Raw genomic sequence first — 20,434 nt, 5'->3', positions numbered from 1 at the left:
CAGCGTAGGCGTGTCACGTGTCACGTACTCTAGCTAACTCGCGTTGCCCATGTTTGCCGTGGGCCATCTTTGCATTGCCAGGCCACCCAGCCTCACGTGGACCTGGCGTTGAACAGAGATGGAGCTCTCAGGAAGGGTTGAGCCATCCTGCAGCCTGCCTGAAGATCTCCTCAGCTGCCCTTTCTGCATTGTGGCCTCAATGGGATGCTCCTCTCCTGCATCCTGAACCTTCCTTGGCGGTCGGCTCCTGCGTTCGGTCTGTTTCCGTAGTTCATTTGTCTTTCAGAGCTGACATGCTGTCTGATGTTGCCTCCTACCAACCCCTGGTAATAATATATTTTCTCATAGTCTTTTTGTAAATGAATGGAAAGTGTTCATTTTTACAAGCGGTAGAGAAAGAACTGCCGTTTGTAACACCCACATTGCGAGATCCATTTTTAAGAAAACAGAAAACAGATTTCTTATTGAAGGTGAGGGAGCATTTTCTATGGCAAGCACAACATCCAAATTCTTCTTCACACTTATGACTAAAACTGTATAGATCTTTTGTCTTGTTTTTTTGCTTTGAATTAACTCATCAGCATGTGAGAGACTTCTCTCATCAATGTTAGTTAAAAAAAAGTATGACTATGTCATATGTGACTATGTGGGTTGCTTGAAGTAGCAGAGGAATGGCTAAGCTGAATCAGACTCAAGGTCCATCTAGCTTAATTTCCTTGTCTCCAACAATGAACTGATGTTCAAGGAGGACAAGAACAGGGCAAGCATGTAATGATGATACCCCTGAATGTACTCCCTCAGGTTGAAAAATTCAAGGCTTGAGAATTTCTTGCTTAGTGGAGATGTCTCTGTATTTAATAGCTCTTGATGCATTTCTCTTCCATGAACTAGTCGAGTAGCTTCTTGAACTCCTTTTTAATACGACATTTTTCGTTCAGCTATTTTTACTGAACGTGATTCTTCTAAAGCCTTTTTAGAAAGCCAAAGCCAAGTTCAGGCTGGGTTTAACAGACCTAAGTCCTACTGCAATACTATAATATTATAACTGTTATAAGATGTCCAGTATTGGAAGTTACACTGAGGATTTTCAAAATAATTTCTGGCTCTCAGATTTGTTACAAAAACCTGAACTGACAGTAATGTACCTAATGCACAGGGATCTAAATCGAGTCCTTGGAGACTTTGTGTAACTGGGATGCAGGAACTGGGTTGACCCGCTTTCAATGAGCTCAAATTCAAAAATCCCAATTAAACCAAAATCCCTGTCCCGGGAGCTCGTAGAGGGCAGCGCTGGGAAAATGGCTTGTGGGGAAGCAGCCACGTACCTAAACCGACAGGTCTCTGGGTGGGAGCTGCCCTCAGCCCGGCTTCGCGAGTCAGCTGCAGAGCCCCTGCTCCGACCCCAGCAAGCTGCAGGCACAGCACTGCGGCTGACAAGGGGTTCGAGTGACACCGTCCCACTCAGTTTTTCTCTGCAGCCAGCTCCATGTGCAGAGAAATTTGGTGCAGGAGCAAATGGGCTTAACCCTGGCTAGGAAAAAGGCTCCGTTTCCTCTGCAGCTCCTCCAGGCGTAAAGTTATGCTGCTGCTGTGTGAGGGCACAAATAATGAGGGGAGAAAGAAGAAAAGAAATAGAGAAAGAAAAAAAAAAGAAAAGAAAAAAAGGTGGTACCAAAGAATGAGAGAGAAGCTGGGAAGAAAAGAAGAAAAATGCACATGTAGTAAGCGCATAGTAAGAAGCTGCAGTTTTTGTAGCTCTGATGAATCACAACGTTGTCTTCCCAGTTTGAGCATTGAGATTGTGCCCAGGGCTCACCAATTTAAGAATTTTCTCCCCAGATTCTTTGCTGTAAGGCATTCAGCATGGAGTTCTCGTTAAAATCGGGTTTGTTTTTTCTTAAATTCAAGGTTCAGTCTCTGCGTTATGTGTGTTTGTAGGCCACTGGTTGGTTCTATATATTCGATTTGCTTGCCTGTTTACCATAAATGCAGGGATGTTTTAGGATGAGATAAAGAGAATTACATTAAGAGTAAAAAAACTTTCAAGAAAAAAGAGAATTACGTTAAGAGTAAAAAAACTTTCAAGAAAACCATGTGTTCTTCTCTCATTGACTTGGGGAGACTCCGCAGTGGCCGCTGCCCCCGGCCCTCGCCTGCGGGCCCCGCTGTGGGACGCCGGTGCGATGAACGAGGAGGGTTGCCCGTGCCCGCGTACCCTGCGCGCTGCTCGGCCTTTTCCTTTGGTGCTCAGGGAATACTGACGTGACCCCTCAGCTAGTCCCCCGCTACACCTCTGAGGATCCCTGCTGCTTTTCCGAGTGGGATTTTTTTGCTGCTAAATCCCCGCCTGCGCTAGTCATTGTTCCTAGCAGGAAGAGTGGTGTTACTGGAAGCAACGTGGGAAAACACTGAATGTCTAAGTGAGTTATTTTTAGAGCTGTGGTTTGCATGAGCGTGCTTAATGCTGGTGTTATTTATTAAGGCCATGGAGCAAATTAAAGTGTCACGAATAAAGGTCTATATGCATGCAAAGTTCTTTGTCACCTAGGCAGAGCCGTAGGTTAGCCTGAACATACAGCGGCTGCTATCTCAAGATGAAGAGCAGAGATTCAAGCGCTAAAAACAGCACTTGGTGAGACCATTGGGATGTATGGTTTTGTCGTATAGGAAAAATGATACAATGATAAGCCAAAATTTTGCTTTAGAAAAAGCCCATTGAAAAGGAGCATTTTCAAAGCAAAAACCCAAAACCAATGCAATTGGTTTTCATCCTTTTGTTGTTTTTTTTTTTCTCTTTTCACTAGGCCGGTAACATATCTCCAGTGCTCAGGAAACTATGATGAGATTTCTTTTTTAAATTCACAGGTATTATCTATGTAAAATTATGTAATATTCAGTATGTGTATCAAAAATAAGATTGACCCAGAGTAAGTAATCTACTCCATTAGATAAAAGATATGACCATTAAAATCATCACAACTGTAAAAAAATTACTCTTTATATTATGACATTTTCACCTGAATTTTGCTTTCCTGTTTGCATCACTGCTGGGTTGTATTAATAATAATATTCTGTATGAAACAGAAAGCAACTTATACAGTCCATAAAGGAATGTTAATGAATGTTTCATATTAAAATTTTTGTGTTACTTCGGATACATCAGCAACTTTTTCTCCTTGTTAATGCAGAAATATCTTCCATAACGCTGTTATGATCCCATTTCCTTTAGAGCAAGATAAGTTTGTGATCTGAAAAGTACTGTGACTCTTCAAAGGGAAGGGAAGAAATCCTAAGCTTGCCAAGACAAAGATCCTTACCATTAGGTATTCCTAGACCTTAAGCTCAGTTTCAGCTGGGTTTTGTTTCTGCTCCCTGAATTCACATTCAGCGTCTGCACAGATGTTCATTAATTTCTGTGAGAGATACATTTGAAAATAAAGTCCTGCACACTATTCCCCTGGCCCTTAGTTCAGAAAGATACTAGATCATGTTGAGTCTCAATGTCAAATATCTCTGTGGGGAAAGACTAGAAAGCCTGGCCTATTTGCATATGTGAGGGGGAACAGCAACAGTCTGCTGCACTAGTATAAGAGGAGAATATTATTTTACAATAATAAAATTGCAAAGATGATAACCTGCAGTTCAAAAAAAAGAGAAATGCCTTCTTGTTTTTACAGACAAAAAGGAAGAAGAGTGGGAACATCAGCTCAGAGACTGTGGCTGGATTTTGATAAGGGCTGGATGGCCTCATTGCCCCTAACAATATTTCTATATAAATGAGTTGAGATAATAAGGCTAATCAAATGTCATCCTTCACGTAGTCAGTTCATGGCCTGAAGTGATGGGAAGTGCTTTTCCTCCACTCTACAGATGTGCTTCATTGATTAGAGATTGTCCATTCCAGAGGAGGCTTGCAGAGCCATAGGCATCCCCTATGAGTTGCTGCAGCCAGTAAATCACATGGAGTCCCATCAGCACCTTGGGTATTTTCTTTTACCTGAATGCACAAGTATTGCAGCAGCCTGAACTCTGTCATCGACATCGGTTAGACGTGACTATATCATATGGCAGTATTGCTGAGCGATGGTGAAAACTTTGCTTAAAGTTTGCACTGCAGATCAAGGTGCAGAGATTTACTCAAATTTTAGCAGATTGGTGAGTTTGTGCTGTATCAGCGAGGCTGGATTCACATCATTGCTTGCCAGTTTTCCTGAAAAGTAAAGAATCCCTCATAGAAGTTGGAGATTAGAAGCCTAGGTTTCTTGATTTCTGGAGCTTTTTAGCCTGGAGAAGAGGAGGCTGAGGGGAGACCTCATCATTCACCACAGCTGCCTGAAAAGGGGTTGTAGTGAGGCAGATGTTGGTCTCTTCTCCCAAGTAATTAGCGATAGAACGAGAGGGAATGGCCTCAAGTTGCGCCAGGAGAGGTTTAAGCTGGATATTAGGAAAAATTTCTTTACTGAGTGGTCAAGCATTGGCACAGGCTGCCCAGGGAGGTGGTGGAGTCACCATCACTGGAAGCGTTCAAAAAACGTGTAGACGTGGCACTTCAGGACACGGTTTAGTGAACATGGTGGTGTTGGGTTGACGGTTGGACTTGATGATCTTAAAGGTGTTTTCCAACCTTAATGATCTGTGATTCTGTGATCTTCTTACTTTCTTTCTCAGAGCATAGCATCCACAGCCGATAGTGTTACAGCAGTGCCCTGCCTGGTGTGTGTGTCAGAGCCTTGATTCATTAAGATTTGAGGTCAGAAGAAGGAGATGGTCCAATTTCTATTAGATATTCCAAGGTCAAAGTGATAGTAAATAATAAAAACCTCACAGAGCTACAACTGAGTTAAGAAGATGAGGACATACAACACTGTCTCTATAAAACACTCAGAATATTGAAGTAAATAACAAGGTATCCCAAACAAGATTTGTTTTCCATATCTGCTGGGAGTTGAGAGGACAGTGCAAATAACTTTAATACCATTTGTAGCTTAACTGTTGTGCCTATGGGATGCATTCACACAGAGCTGAAATTATTAATAGCACTTACTTTGGGCTTACCCTACAAATTACAATATGTAACACAGAGCCAGCCTGCACATTGGAGGCTGCCTCTTCATAGCAGCATGAGGTGACTCTTGTGGGGCTGTGGGTGTGTGTAAAAGGTCTCATTTTTGGCTGGTTATTGCAAGTAGTAAACTTGCAAAAGCTTTATCAAAGTTGTCTTCATACCAGGTATATAATGGAAATTGTACATAAAAACTGATTCCCTTTCAAATTCCAGGTTTTGTTGTACAAAATTCTATCATAAATTCAATTCTAGTTGGTAAAAACCTTGTTCTAAGATACCATAGTGTCTGTAGACAAAAGCTTTATAACATAAATTTTGGGAAAGCAAGTTATGCTTTTGCTAAGATTTGGGGAAGATAGGAGGGCCCCCTTGTGGAGATTATATATTTAATATACACAGTCCACATAGTCTAAACTGATGTGGAAAGAAATCTGTTAGGAGGTCAGTGGTAGGGGGAAGACGGCAATTTTGCTTAGAGCTTTCAGTTGTATTATTTGTAGCAAACATTTCTGGGCTTCATGACATGCTGTCAAGTATTTCAGTGAAAAACTCAAAGTGTAGGGTAAAACGGGAAGTCGGTGGTCTGTCTTGTAAGTATTAAATTGAAATACCCCATCATCTGCTTGTTTACTGCCTTACAGGAAAAACTGTACAGTTACATCACAAGAAGAGGAATGTTAGCAGAAGCCAAGCTGGCATTTTTGCCTTACACTTGAGCAATTTCCTTAGGTTTTGTGAATTGTTTCAGTGAATGAAGAGGAAAGACTACCCTTACAACGTTTTCACTACTTTCAGGTTTCAATCCCCTGGAATTCTTTAATATCCATATTGTCATTTTGTTTACCTTATGGGAGGCAAATCTCAAAAGTTTGGACCAAACCTAGATATTTTAAAACCTCAGCATGTAGGACAAGAAAATGGTTGTGATGCCTGGATTTTGTGATGATCATTTATAATTTATGGTCGTTATGCTTGATGTCAGAATTAATAAAGACTTGAGGCAAAGCTTAGAGAGAATAAATTGATGTATTTTCAAAGGGATTTCAATTACTGGGCTTTTTTATTGTTAATTACTTTATTAATTGAGCAGAATTACTGCACTGATTCAAAATGCGTTGCAGTGAAAAATCCCACAGAAATTTCATCTGAGCATCCCAGGTTTGGAAGAGAACGTCTGTAACTGAGCTACTAGCTGGAAATCTGAGACAGCTCAGGTAGGGAGGGAGCACTGGTACATGCCACTTGCAGCACAGACTGGTTTCCAGTGAAGCCAGCTATACAGAAACACTGGTGATGCCTGTGCTGCTTGTCTCACCTAGCCAGAGAATAAAAATGGGATAGCAACAGCTCCTTCAGAAACGAGGAAGGGGATAAAAGTAAACATTGTCGTTGAATTTAACATAAATATTTTTGCTCTGTTTCAGACCTAACAGAATCTGACTGAAGAAGTAAAAATGTCAGAAGATTTACGAGTCTGGCTACATTTATTTGGCTTTTCAGGGGCTCTTTGAAACGGAATTTTACCAATCATCAGGTGTATTCTTGCAGGCAGCCAGGACTCTTGTGATAACAGTTCTCCCATAATTCTGCATGAAAGTAGGTAGGGTTTTTTTTCTTTAAAACCATTACAGAAGGTCTTATGTTGTTTAAGGTACTGAATAGGTGGAAGTCCTGCGTCCCCATCGCTTTACATCAAAGCTGGAGGAGTGCTCGGTCGCCCAGACAGTAACCTGCTCCAGGGACATTCCTCCTGAAACACAGACTTGCTGCCTTGCTGGCATCTGCTCAGAGACTGCAACCTGATAGCGAGGAGGGTTTTGTGGCTTGTATGGTGTGCACAAAGGATATTTTATGAATCCTGTTGCGCTAAACTGTTACCTGTGATTACAGGCATCAGACGACCAGGACGGTCCCTTCCCAACCTGGTTTCTGTAACCCGTGAAGGCCAAGTTGGCAAAACAAGCTCAAACTGTGGGTCCCTCTTGCTGCGCTGTCTTCAGGTTTGCTCTTCTCTTGTCTCTTGCCTGTCATCACCTTTCTTTTCTCTGGGCAGCCCTTGTTTTCTGCTGCCGCCTGATGCGGCGGGTCATCTCCTTAGCTTGTCCCCGCTGTACTCGTAACACCTCTCTGAGAAAGGCAAGTTCAGTACTTCCTCCCCAAGCCGGGGCTAGAGGCAGCTCTGGGAGGAGGCAGGTAGTACAGTAGTGCAAATACATCCTTATTTCATCTTCCCTTCCGTGCAGTGGCATAGCAAAGGCAGAGACAGGAGAAAGAACATTTTTGAGTAAAGATGTCACATGTGCCCCAGACTTTCGCGGTTCTTTTGAGACACAGCACTGATTTGTGCGCAGTAGGGACGAGATAGAATAGGGGCGGTGTGAGCAATGGATTCCTCCTTTGCCGGTACTGTCCACAAAGGATTTATTATTCTTTCTGGCACAAAGGTGTGCATGGTCTTGCTTACAGTATCTTTAAAGAATCTTATGGACGCTATATGTGTTTATTGCTTTTGAATAGTATTTTCTCCTAGACATGTGTGCTCACACACCATGTCTTACAAGGTACCAGGTTTTTATAATGCATGTGCTTCATAGAACAACCAAATTCTTATTATTTGATTTATTGTTGTATTTTGTATTTATATTTCTTTGAGCGACACTCTTGCTACTTCACTCCTTTCAGCAATTTAAAGAACACTTAGAACAACTGAGCTTGATATAATTTAGGCAAAGAACAAAAATCTCTGGAGAGAACTTTGTTAGATTTGTGTCTCATCAAGAAATGATTTACAATTTGTGTCAAGGTTGTTTGATGGAAAGTGGCAGATTTGTTTTTCTACCAAATCGCCTAATATGTACATTTCTATTCCAGACTGCTTCGCTCTCAAATAAATTGTCATTTCCCCATCTTAACCATCCTCTGTGTTCTCAGAGGCAGCAAAGCTGGGGCCACCATTCTCAGCCTTTGGGCTGAGCCACGTAAATACCCAACATCTGTCTCTGATAGGAGAAGGGGAATTTACCTTCCGTAAAGTATTTGTTAGAGCTGCATGTGCAAAGTTATTATACAAGCAGAAAACATAAGAATTTTCTGGTGGATAAGAAGCTGCTAACAAAATGGGATGTGCTGAAAGAGGAACTTTCTGGTTTAAAGGAAAGTTATTAATGAATTTCCTCAGGGCTAGTCTTAGCTCTGATCCTATTTCATGTTTTCATTAATGATATTGGCACAAAAAGCTGAAGTATGTTAATGGCATTTGCTTAACGACCTTGAGGATTTCAGTAAAAGAGATGGAATGAACTTCGGTAGCACAAAGCGCAAGATCACGTGTTTGAGGCCAGCAGAAAGAGATTTCCTCAATCAGCTGAGTGCTTATCAGCTGAAACGTGGGGAGCCGAAGGACCTCTATATATTAGCCAGTAACACAGTGAGTATGAGTTTCCAGAGTTACGCAGCCCCATAAAAAAATACATGCAACGTGAGGGTGTATCAGAGCATACATTGCTAGTGGAGATAAGGAAATATTTATTGTACAAGGCACCTGTGAGGCCTCATGTGAAATTTTCCCAATTTTAGCTATGTATAGTGAAATGTGAAGTTGTGCAAGGTCAAATGCCAGGAAGGACTGCTTGGATGGTCAAAAACCTGAACCGATTTCAGGAGCTTCCAGAATGTCTTACTCTTGTGAGCCTCCTGTCAAAAGCTAGCATGGAAGGCTGAGATGTTGGAAAACTCAGCATATAACTCTGGGTGAAGTGATCTAAGCATGACCAAGGGGATTTGGGGAACTGCAGCGTGGTCACTTCTGGCTTGTCTTATCAGAAAAGACAATAACAACTAGTTCAGCTTTGTAAAATGAAAGCCAATGTGATTGCTCTCTGATCTCCAACTTAAATAATAGAGTGAGGATAATAGAGTGCTGGTATCATCTGCAATGGCAGAGAAGGGCACTTATGGCTCTGGGAGCCTCTTTTGCTAAATAAATCATCAGACCTTGTTTTCTGGGTAACTGAGCATCTTTATCTCCTACTACTGTGTATTTTCTTCACTGGCAATGAGGCTGAGTTTATCTATACATTTAAATATAGAGTTAGATGCCTAACGTTATGCTCTGTGTTTGAAAAGTTATGCCTAAATCCTAAAGGCAACAAACGGGAAAAATATATATTACCTCAGAAAGCTCAAATATGCTATTTGTGTGCATTTTCTAAAATACTGGCGTTAAAACCATGGGTAGTTACATCATTTCATTAGTCTAGGAGCTGTTCAAGATCCAGACTTGATGCCTGTGAACAGAATTAATTTATTTAGGGACATGTTGCTGCTGTACTGTCCTCTCCAATTTCTAGACACTCTATATTGAACACAGTGTCATTGAAATAAATATTCATGAAGTTGCTCAATAATTCAGGGTGTGCTGATTCAGAGTGTTATAGCCCTAGTTAAAATCATACAGAAAAAACCCAGTCTCGTAAAAGGCAAAGCACATTCCCTGTACTCTGCCTAGGGTAGCCAGGAGAGAACAGGCGTGATCTAGTTGGTGAGTTGGTTCTGGTTTGATGTGTTTTCTGACAGGACTGCACATTTGGTGACAGAAGACTGTGCACTGTCATGCAGAATCATAGCACCTCTGGGGCGGGAAGGGACCTCAGGAGGTCTCTAATACAACTCCCCGCTCTCTCACTCCAGCTCACCACTGGGCACAGATGGGGTTGCTCAGGGCTCTGTCCAGGTGGGTCTTCAAAGCCTCCAAGGATGGAGGGCACACAGTTTCTTCGGACAAAGCTTTCCCAATGCTTAATTATTCTCATAGTGAAAGTTATTTTCTATGTATCCCTCTCTTTTTCAATTTATGACCGTTGTCTCTCATTATCCCACCATGCACGTCAGTGAAGAGCCTGGCTCCATCTTCTCACTGACCTCCTTTTAAGTGCTGGAAGGCTGCTGTTTGGTCCCCACCTAATGTCTTAGACATGTCTTTGAAATACTTCATTAAAATCAGCATCCTCACAGATTTATATTCTTCTGTGTCACAGAAAAATGTCTCAGCACTCCCAGTTTCCTTTTGCAGCAGTAAGTCCTGAGATCCATTTTCACTAATGATTTTGAAGGGCATGTGGCAATGTTATATGTAGAAAACGTGATTATTATTTTAATGGTTATTCATTACACTTAGAAAGTGCAAAATCATATGTCCTAACTCCAAAAGCCTATAGTGTTTTAAAAGTTGTCAGTTACATAGTCCCAGGCCAGTTGTCTTCATTGCTAAAGTATTTAAGAAACAAAATAATAATTAGAGTCTCCACAAATGTGTTTTTTACCGTTGTTTGCACTGCAGATGTAGCGCTGGATTTTGAAAGTCATCTTTTTTTCTATATAGTATAAATCTAAAACAGTGCTATGTTCAAATAGCTTACCTGGTATCTCACTCTTCTCATATCCTCACAGAGCTCTACACCGTTACTGAATTTGCCCTAGCTTCACGTCAAGGAAAATTAGACTCTTTAGGTGGAAGAATTCCTAATGTTGTACATGCAGCATTTGTGTTACCACAGGTTCACTCTTTCTTCTACCCTTCTGGATTACCCTAAATCACTGCTGTTCAAAGTCATTTGATGTCAGAGAGTGAGTGCTCTCTAAAGACACTCTTGGTCGTCTGTCATTCTTTAATCAGGTGTGGGACGCTAATCTTCTGATCAACAGCTGTGCAAAAAAATAAAATAGTGCTGTAAAGTTATCCTGAGGTTTTTCTGATAGCATGGACATAGAATTTAATCTGATATTTCAGATGATATTAAAAAAAGGGGGGGGGCTTGCAATTTCTAAACAGAAAAATTGAGGGGTTTATAATGAATCCTAAAGCAAAAGAAACTGAAGTCGGTCACAGGGAGTATTCCTCCTAAAAAGCAACGAAATGTGAAAATGTGAGGTTTCACATTTCTTGAGTGCTTCCCAGGGCCCAAACACCACATTTCTCTTGCCTGTAACAGACTGTGTCATCACAAGTAACTTCCTGAGCGACCGCCTTTGCTTTCCAGCACCAGAAATACAATCCCAGCTGTCTGACTCCAAGCCCCCCCCCATCTCACTGATACATATATTGGCAAGGACAACAAAATCATGGTAAGCTGGTTTTCTAACTGCTGGTTTGGAGGTTTGTGTGAAGTAATACAAAACTTACTTACCACTTCTGTTTACTTTGGGAATGCTCCAGCCCTAAAAACATGCTTAGAAAGAGATATCCTAACGTGACTGGTGTGTATATATCACAGGTACAAAAAGTCATGAAATACAGGTTGTCTGTAGTTCTTGCTCGTTCCAAAATGTTATGTTACTGGTTAGTTTCTGAGGTTGGCCTGAAGTTTGTTCCCTGTGAATACAGGGAATCTGACTCCAGGCATGGAGTGCACCTATACATACACCTGTATGTAAGTGCCTGTAATGTGGACATCTCCAGGTTAGCAGGTATCTAAGCTCCCATTGTGGTCAAGGTACGCAGCCCAGTGCATAGGGAGCCTCTAAAATGAGACAGCTCGGAACTGGCACCCATCCTTAGCCAGCGCGTCACTCTCCAGACACACATCATTGAGTGTGTTGAGCAGCTCCCTGCTGGCTTTAGAGGTTGCGTAGACGTGCAGCCTGTATGTAGACCACTGCATTTAGATGTCTTACGCTGGAAGTAGTATCACATCCCTTCTCTGAGCAGGCATGTCCTACAGATTTAGTTGCACTATATATCACTGGGGTGGTGAAGAGGTTAGTTAAACAACAGAAGCTTGTGGCCAGTTTGGAAACAGGAAACAGTGGCCAGGGTTTGGGTTTTTTTCGTGGTTGGACTCAAAGCCATGGGACAAAATCCCAGAGGACTAATGAGACACAGCTAAAATTTAATAGTTGTGTTCCTCAAAATGCAAGTTATAATTTTTTTAGTTGACTCTGCTGAAGTCTATGGCAAGTTCTCCTTTAATGTGGAGTAAGCATCTGTAGGACATTCCTGCCACTGTTTTGAGTAACCACAGTGCTCATCATCCCAGTTAAAATCAGCAGAAGTGGTGGGTGCTCAGATCCTCTGAGAAAACAGCCAATGAAGTGTTTTTCCTACATGCTGAATGGGTGATGTATGTGGTAAGAGTGGATAAATGTTCACTTCTCAATGGTGACTGCTGTTCTTTCAATAAAAGATTTGTGAAGAAACCCATGAAAACTTGAGAGGACAGCTAACAGTGTTAAGGTCACAAACTTTTGTAAAGGATGTCTTAGAAGACCATTCCCATCACAGCGATCTAGCATCCTGCGACAGATACTAAGCTTAAGAAACCTACGTGCTGTTGCTACATCATCCTTGCAAAAGTTTGTCGGCTAGCCAGGGTTTATCTGTCTGGCTTGGTGGATAAGCTGTACGCTGCTTCCTGCAGCCAGATGGACAGGCATACAGTTTGTGCACTGCTGCATAGCTCTTCCAGTACAGCGCTGCTGTTCTGAGTAAGAAGTGTATGGTCAGCTCTTGTCACGTTGGGCAGGTTACCCATAAATTAAGCACAGCATAGATGCAGCGATACTCTGCACAATAATGCTGCCAGCCATCAGCTAATACATCTGCATTACACTAGGATGACTTTGACCAGCCCAACAATGTTTCTTTGCTTTCTGCCTCCTCCCGTCATCCTTGGTGTATGCTCCTGTTCCCTAATGCATGTATCGCAGTATCCTTATTTTTGTTTCATTTGTTTACCCGCTTCTCGTGGCCATTACGCATACTGACGATGCTTTGCCCTGAAGAGGGGTTGCTGATCGGTGGTCAGCTCTGTTACTGCCTCTGTTTTATCCAGCTTCAGGGTGAAACTGGGAAGCATAAGGCTTTTGTTCACAGATCCTTCTTAACCCTTCCTCTTCCCAGAACCTCCGTCATTAGCAGAAGTGTGCTGCCAGACTGGCTTTACCCGGGCATTTCGGACCCTTCCTCAGGACACTCACCTCCAGGATTAAAGCTGCTAACTTCTTGTCTCAACTTGGATCATAAACTTGACCAGGGCTTTTATTTTCCCTGCTACCAAGAACAACCAGAAAGTGGATGGTTTTATGATGCACCTGTGTTTTTCGGTTGTTTTGGTTCTTCTTTCTTCTGTCTGTTAGTGTCTTCCAAAATATTCTCCAGTGAGTCATTTTCCCCACCTCAGATATTCCTCTGTCTCTGCATCAGCTGCTATGAGTATGCTCTTCTCCTTTTATGAAAGTCATCACTCTCTGCACGTAAAGTCCTGCCTCACGCTTTGAAAGAAGAGGGAGTAGCTTGCTTTTTCTCCGCTCTGAGCCTCCGAGAGTGCTGCGTAAGCTCTCCTTCTGCCGGCCGCTCCGCACAGGAGGGGGAGCGACAGAGAGGATGCCGCTCGTCCTTCTTCCCCAGGAGGCCCTACAGGATGTTGTTGTTCTTGATGTGCGGTGATCCTTCCCGTATTTAGTAAATCTCCCTCAGCCGGGATGTCTGTTCCATGGTGATAGAAGAGGCAAAATGCCCCGGTTTGGGATCACTTCCACTAACATCAGAGTCTGCTCCTCTGGAATTTCTAAAACGGAGCAATGCTATTGAAGGATTAATGTAAGATTAGAGTATTTATTTTAAAATACCTTATAATGTGAAAGAAATACATGTTCTCAGGTTGTGACTAGAAGCCCATTTTGGCTGTTCTATTAATTAAAGGTTTTCTTTGCCTAATGCTAATGAAGAGACTGGATTTCCTGCGACTGGGACTAGAGCCTTCTGAATTCCCAATTGCTTTTTAATTCTAATGTAAACAGTAGTGTGCAGCCCACGCTTCACACCGGTGCTTGTCTGGGCCCTTGCATGGATCATCAGGCCCTTGCCCCAACCATCACGGTGCTTCGCATCTGTCCAAAAAATCAACTGCCCCATAGTGGCGCCTTCAAAAACCCATTAATTGCAGTACATTATGCTCAAAAGGAGACTCTTTAATCTGGGGAAGTTGTATGAAGTTCCCTTTCAGGAGGAGCTAACATCATGACTAGTGGGCTGGTGTTGTTGGAAATGTAATCTAAAGTGTTTGTACATGTCTACGTGTTTATATAGGCAGTCACAAGATACACTGGCAAATACACACTATGCATTTCCGATCATTTTTCTTTCATCGACAACTGCAGCTTATGGCCAGATTCCAATGTAAATTTTTACACACACACATACACGCACGTGCTGATATAGATGATATGGACGATATAGATGATATAGATTATATAGATGATAGAGATGATTAGATATAGATATAACTTGTATGGGTTTTAATTTAATTTGGAATGTTTTGTGTAAAACATCTTCTCACTGACGTGCCAGCGTGTTCTGCTTGGCTAGCCTTTAAGCACTGAGGCTGCCTGTGACAGCAGTTTGAGTAATCGATCATGGGAGTCCATTGAAACGAAGCCAATAAATCTGTGATGAGTTTGCTTTGTCAAACAGGGTAACAGAAGTTATTACTTAATTCTTTGCTATTTCCCACAGTGGGTAGCTGTGGAGTTTAACACAGCCGCATAAGCGCAAGCATGGGCGACGCAAGGGGGTCATTTACACCCACAAGAACAAGTGCACGTCTGTATTCAGAGTGGCTCAGGCATGTTCAGTATATGGCTGACTTGCTGCTCTTTTACTGAACAGTGAAGGAAGGAGATCCTGAAGGCCATCCCCGGTTTCATATTTTTATGAACTGCTTCTTGTCTTTATTATGAGCTGGCTTCTCAGCCATTCCTAGTGTGATTAGGCCCTGAAACTCTGCTGTATTTAATCCATAAATGTCAATATTTGAAAACAATTTCCTAAGGTAATTTGTATAATTTTCCAGCTGAAACAAATGTGCATGACCTATGTGTTTTTACTTATATCGTTATCCTCTAGAGACATGACATCCTTTTCCCTGAAAGAAAAACTTGTGCCACAGCTGCTGTGCAGCATCCCCCAGTCCTCTGTGTAGCATTGTAACAGCTTCATCTGGACAGTGCCCAGGATCAGGTGGAAGAAACCTTAAGATCTTCCAACCTCACTTTGCTTAAAAGGGTGATGGAGAGTCACAAACAGAAGGTTAAAGAGAAGGTTGTAAATTGTGAATGCGGCGGGGATGGCTGCACTCTTACATATTAGTATCTCGGAAACCAAATGTGCACCAGGCTGCTGCTTAAAGGTTGTCTGCCAGATGAAGCAGCCATTCAGTTGATAACACAAGAAGGCCACATTCTGAAAGATGCACAACCAGAAGCAAATCAATCGGGATAGGGAAAACAGAAGTCAGGCAGTCACAAGGAGGAGCAGCGACAGACCGGTGAAAGTTTCTTGCCCAGTCTGCATGAGGGAAGCTGCGGGTGTTATACAAAGACGCGCTGTTCTCATTTCCCTGCATTTGCGTCGTACTCCTGTTTATTGCACATCGAGCATGTTTACTTATCCAGGGATGACATGGAAATGATTGATGCAAAGGCGGTATTTTTGTTAATTGTTGTTGCTCTGAGTCATGCCTGACTGGGACTGTTGGAGATGGGTGAGGAAAGAGAGAACTATTATTAGAGGTATAAATAATTGTCAACAGCAACTTTTAAACCCATCTGTTAACACGATCAACACCCAAAATTATCCAAAGAGGGGAGGGGCAGCAATACAAGGACTAAGCCAATGACACATTGATGTAGATGTTGCCTCTGAATCTTTGTCCCTTTTTTTTTTCATTTCTGCTCCCTTGGAGCTTGAATCATTTTCTGTCACAACCCTATCAGTGCCTGCTGGATGTTGCAACAACATCAGAGCTGATGCGAGTTTGAGAGTCGGGCTGCTTTATCTGCACAACGCTAGTGAAATGTGTCCACTTTTTGTCCTGTAGTTGGAAAGCAATTCTTAACGTGCTTTCATACCTGCAAGGTAGAGCCAACATGAGATGAGCATCCAATTTGAGAAGGGAAAGCTGTGCTTGAAGTGCTTAAAGACAGTGCTTTTCCCAGTGGAGCTATACTGCAGAGCACACAAAAGGATTTCTGGTCCTTCCTGCTCTGCAGGAGTAGGAGAGGGGTTTTAGAATTATCTGTCTCTGAATAGCTGGACGATCCTTGGGTTCACTGTTGATATGGGCTGTGTAAGTAACTGAAGTGGATCAAAGCAGCTGAAGTGCAGTTTGGTCATGTGTGAGCAGCAGCCAGAAAGCCCCAGGTTCAAATTATTTTGGTCTGAGTATCATCTGATGCTAACACAACTCATGGCTTCCAAAGCAAGTGATCATGAAAATACATCCATGGCACTCCCTAGTTTATATCCTTCCACCTGTAACCCTTCTGCTGTGAAATAATTCTAGAAACATCTGTTTCCATTAGATAGTAGTTCAAGAAATGACCCTGCAGCAGAACATAGTCCACCATTTGGCCTCATAACCTTATTTCCTTATTATTCCAGGAAATATATTACAAATCCTGTAGCATTCAGGATATTCAGAATGAATAAGGACAAAGCATTCAGCCCTGTTTCCCTTTGCTTTGTCTGCACTGGGGAATATACCTGCATTTTTAGGAATATGTGGGGAAATATCTATTTTTATGACAAACCTGAGGCTTACAGTGAAGTTACTGGGAATCTTTAGGAGCAGAAAATGGATGGTATCTGAAAAAGAAAGGTAATTGTCCTGGAGATTGTTACCAATTTTGAGATTTTTCATTTAACTGGACTTAGCCCTTGTATGAGATGGCCCTCACAAAGTGGTGGTTTGTTTACAGGGTAATTTGTCTTCAGAAAGCTTGCCTCCTGCTTACTTGCTTTAATCTTCTCTAGGCTCAAGAAGGAGTACTGAGACCAGACTTTTCTTAAGAAATCTCAGGACTCACAGTTTATTAATGTATTGTTTGCAGTCAGATGAGTCATGCAAACTCACGAGCCTATTTTTGTACCAGACCGTGTGTTAATTTTAGTCATGAATCTTCTGCTGGTTATTCTAGCTGACAGAAGTCATCAGTATTTTGGTTTTGCTTTGTCTTTATGATATCACTCTGTAATTCAGGTGAGTTATTATTGAATAAAAGATTTCTCTGTAAAAAACTTCAATCTGTGAAAGCCTGCTTGAAGCATACTCAATTGCAGTCCATTTCAGATTGCCATAAATAGATGTACGAGCTGTATTCAATAGCTCAAAGATGAACTGACAATGTGAGTTCTGCAGCTATTTGCTCTATTTCAAATCAATATTTCTTGGTGTCTCTTGTATTTTTGACAGGTGAGGTTGAATAATGATAATCTTTATGTCAACAAATGCTTTTGTACTACACAATTACAACAAATTCCAATCAAGCGCTTGTCTAAAATTAAGTCATATGAATGGATTTTAGGTCTCTCGTTATCTTCATTCCAACCCACTTAATAACAGGGTTCTTCTGAAGTAGGTGGCTCATGCCAGTCTTCCACATGGTGTTATTTTTAGCACTTGCAGCATCCACATGGAATTGCTCATGCTTCTCTTATATTCTGACCAGGTGCTGTATGGATTATATCATCTTGTGCATCTTGTGAGACATGCATGTCTCAGTCCAGAAGAGAAGTGGCAAGATTATATAAATCTCTTTTCCCACTGTTTCTGATATTATTGAGGGTTAGCGTTTTAAAGTAGAGGGGAGTAGAGTCCAGTTTATTGGCTTCTACATAAAGTAACTACCACCGACCTGTTAATAGGTCAAAGTAATTCCGTTCCTCTGATAGCTGCTTATTTCCTTTAATCTCTCCCTCTTTCTCCCAATTTACCTTGTATTTTAGTCACAGTATTTATGAAGCTTTAAGCTTTTTACTGTCTCAGTAGTAGTCATTTAAAGTGCCTACATTACACCGGAAAAAGTGAAGGGGGTGGTGGCGATGGCTCGTAATCGTTTTATTGGAGAATAAAAAAGTGAAATTCACTGAATCTTAAAACTGTGTTTAATGATATGTTTCAGGAACTTCTATTACATCACGATGCTGAGGGATCCGGTGTCACGGTACTTGAGTGAATGGAAGCATGTCCAGAGGGGTGCAACATGGAAAACTTCCCTGCATATGTGTGATGGAAGAAGCCCGACACCAGACGAGCTGCCTACCTGTTACGAAGGAGATGACTGGTCTGGAGTCAGTTTACAGGAATTCATGGATTGTAGCTACAACTTGGCCAACAACCGCCAGGTGCGCATGCTGGCAGACCTCAGCCTGGTGGGGTGCTACAACTTGACTTTTATGAATGAGAGTGAAAGAAATATGATTCTTCTCCAAAGCGCCAAGAACAATCTGAAAAATATGGCCTTCTTTGGGCTCACAGAATTTCAGAGGAAAACACAGTATCTCTTTGAGAGGACATTCAACCTGAAATTCATTTCCCCATTCACCCAATTCAACGTTACCCGGGCCTCCAATGTGGACATTGGTGAGGATGTGCGGCAACGGATAGAGGAGCTGAATTTCTTGGATGTGCAGCTGTACGAATACGCAAAGGACCTGTTCCTGCAGCGCTTCCAGTACTCCAAGCAAGAGGAGCATCAGAAGAACCGGCTAAAGAGGCGAGAGGAGCGGCGGCTGCTGAGGGAGCAGAGAGCTCACCAGTGGCCAAGGGAAGAGGCAGCAGAAGTAGCCGTTACTGAAGATTATAATAGTCAGGTCGCAAGGTGGTGATGCTCCTCCATCTTGACTAACTGAAGAAAGGATCAGAGAGTTTTTGCAACTTGGCTACCTGGGAATTAATTAGCCAAGGAAGGCATACTGCTTTGGTAAATGAGACCATGTCTGACAACTGCCCCTCCTTGTCTCAGTTTTTCTTGGTTTCTGCCAGTGAGGAGAATGTATTTTTTTTTCTCAATAGGCATTGATTAGTGTTATTAAATGGCAGTAGAATAGATTCCTGTCCAAAAAGACTTCCTTCAAAGCCCTAAGCTATGAGGACAGGTTGAAGAGAGAGCTATATCCTTTGCGTTAACAGATGTACCCTATACAATCTGAGCTACCAAAACTTGTGCAGACATGAATGAAAAAATGGGAAAAAATACCTGGTTTCGTTCCTCTGCGACATGAGAGCTTGTTTATTTCATACTGCCCTTTGCAACTGTAGTGCGTAGCCTTCTGGTGAATGAAATGGAGGAAAGCACGTTGCCGTTCAAACTTCTATGTGCTGTGTTCTGAGTAAGGAAAGAATTTGCTGAGGTGATTAAAAAAGACCTAGGAAATGTGGGATTGGATCATCACTCGTTCTGTTCTGTTAGCCAGCAATCAGAGATGACTTATAAGTAAGTGAAGTGGTGGAGGGGATAGCTTATTTATTCACAGATGTTGAGAGTACCAAACCCAGCCATCTTTCTGAGTGCGTGGGGTAAAAGGAAAGCCTTGAGAAATGAGGTCCACGTGGCAGCTGGGCACACGTCACAGAGATTATCTGGCTGGAGGCAATGAAATCAGCCTTCACGTTCACAAAAGATGAAGAGGGGCCAAGCAAACTACAGGGAAGAGGAAAGAGAGAGCAGGAGAAGCTTAAATATTAGTGTGACATTTTCCAGATTTGCTGTAAAAGCCTGGAGATATATTGTCTGTGAAAGTAGGCAGGTTTATAGTATTGTCTGTTAAAATACATTGATGCCAAGTGAATATAATTTAAATTGGTGTTCTCTCTAACTACGGTAGCGGCTAGAAAAAAATCAGCTTTTGTTTTTAGAAGATACCTAATGGATATGTGGAAGGTCTTCATATTTATTATTCTGTATGAAAATTCTTTGTAAATTTATTGTTTTCACTATAAGAGATCTTCATCTGTTTTTCTTTGTTATCTAGAAAAAGATTCAATGGGTTCTTCCTCCACATGTTACTTTCTTGTGGCTAAACTGCATCTGTTTATTCCAAGATTTTATGTTGTTCCATTCATAACAGTGAAATTTTAAAAAGAGGGTCCTATGAGAGATTTTTTTCCTTCTTCTTCTAGCATAAATGTAAAGCATTAGGAGGAAATTTCTCTAAGTGCCTCAACGTGGCTGCTAAATTGAGATTCTGAAAGTATATTATTGCATGCATGAATGGCTTTTACCTTACAGATTTGCTGATTAGAGACACCGGAGTACCTGATGTGGATGCACATTTCTTGTTTATTTTCAAAAGTCAAGGTTTTTATCCAGTTGGTAAAAAAATTATGTGTTATAGAAAAAAGAGGCTGAATTTGAAAATTTGTCCCTTCATTTCTAAGTCTCTCTCTTTTTTTTTTTTTTTTTAGTGCATGCTGTATCTTCTTTTCTTCGGACAATGCTATTGCTACTTCTCTATGCACAATATCAAAAATATGATCTAACGATCCTGTTGAGAGTTAATGCATATAATAATACATTGAACGTGGAATATCA

General features: G+C 41.7%; 1 protein-coding gene across 1 annotated transcript in view; it reads left to right on the top strand.

Moving 5' to 3' along the window:
- The window catches only part of HS6ST3 (heparan sulfate 6-O-sulfotransferase 3), a gene marked incomplete at its 3' end in the record, with an annotated part of 337,668 nt that extends 318,940 nt beyond the window's left edge, over positions 1-18,728 (top strand). The window contains exon 2 of the mRNA XM_082011062.1: positions 18,023-18,728. Coding sequence (XP_081867188.1) covers positions 18,023-18,728 — 706 coding nt within the window. The remainder of the gene's footprint in view (positions 1-18,022) is intronic.
- Between the last annotated feature and the right edge of the window lie 1,706 nt (positions 18,729-20,434).

This window comes from Phaethon aethereus, assembly GCF_964289735.1.
Source record: "Phaethon aethereus genome assembly, chromosome: 1".
In the NCBI taxonomy this organism is placed as follows: Eukaryota; Metazoa; Chordata; class Aves; order Phaethontiformes; family Phaethontidae; genus Phaethon; species Phaethon aethereus.
Note: the sequence above shows the minus strand (reverse complement) of the source record. Positions and strands in the feature narration are given on the sequence as shown.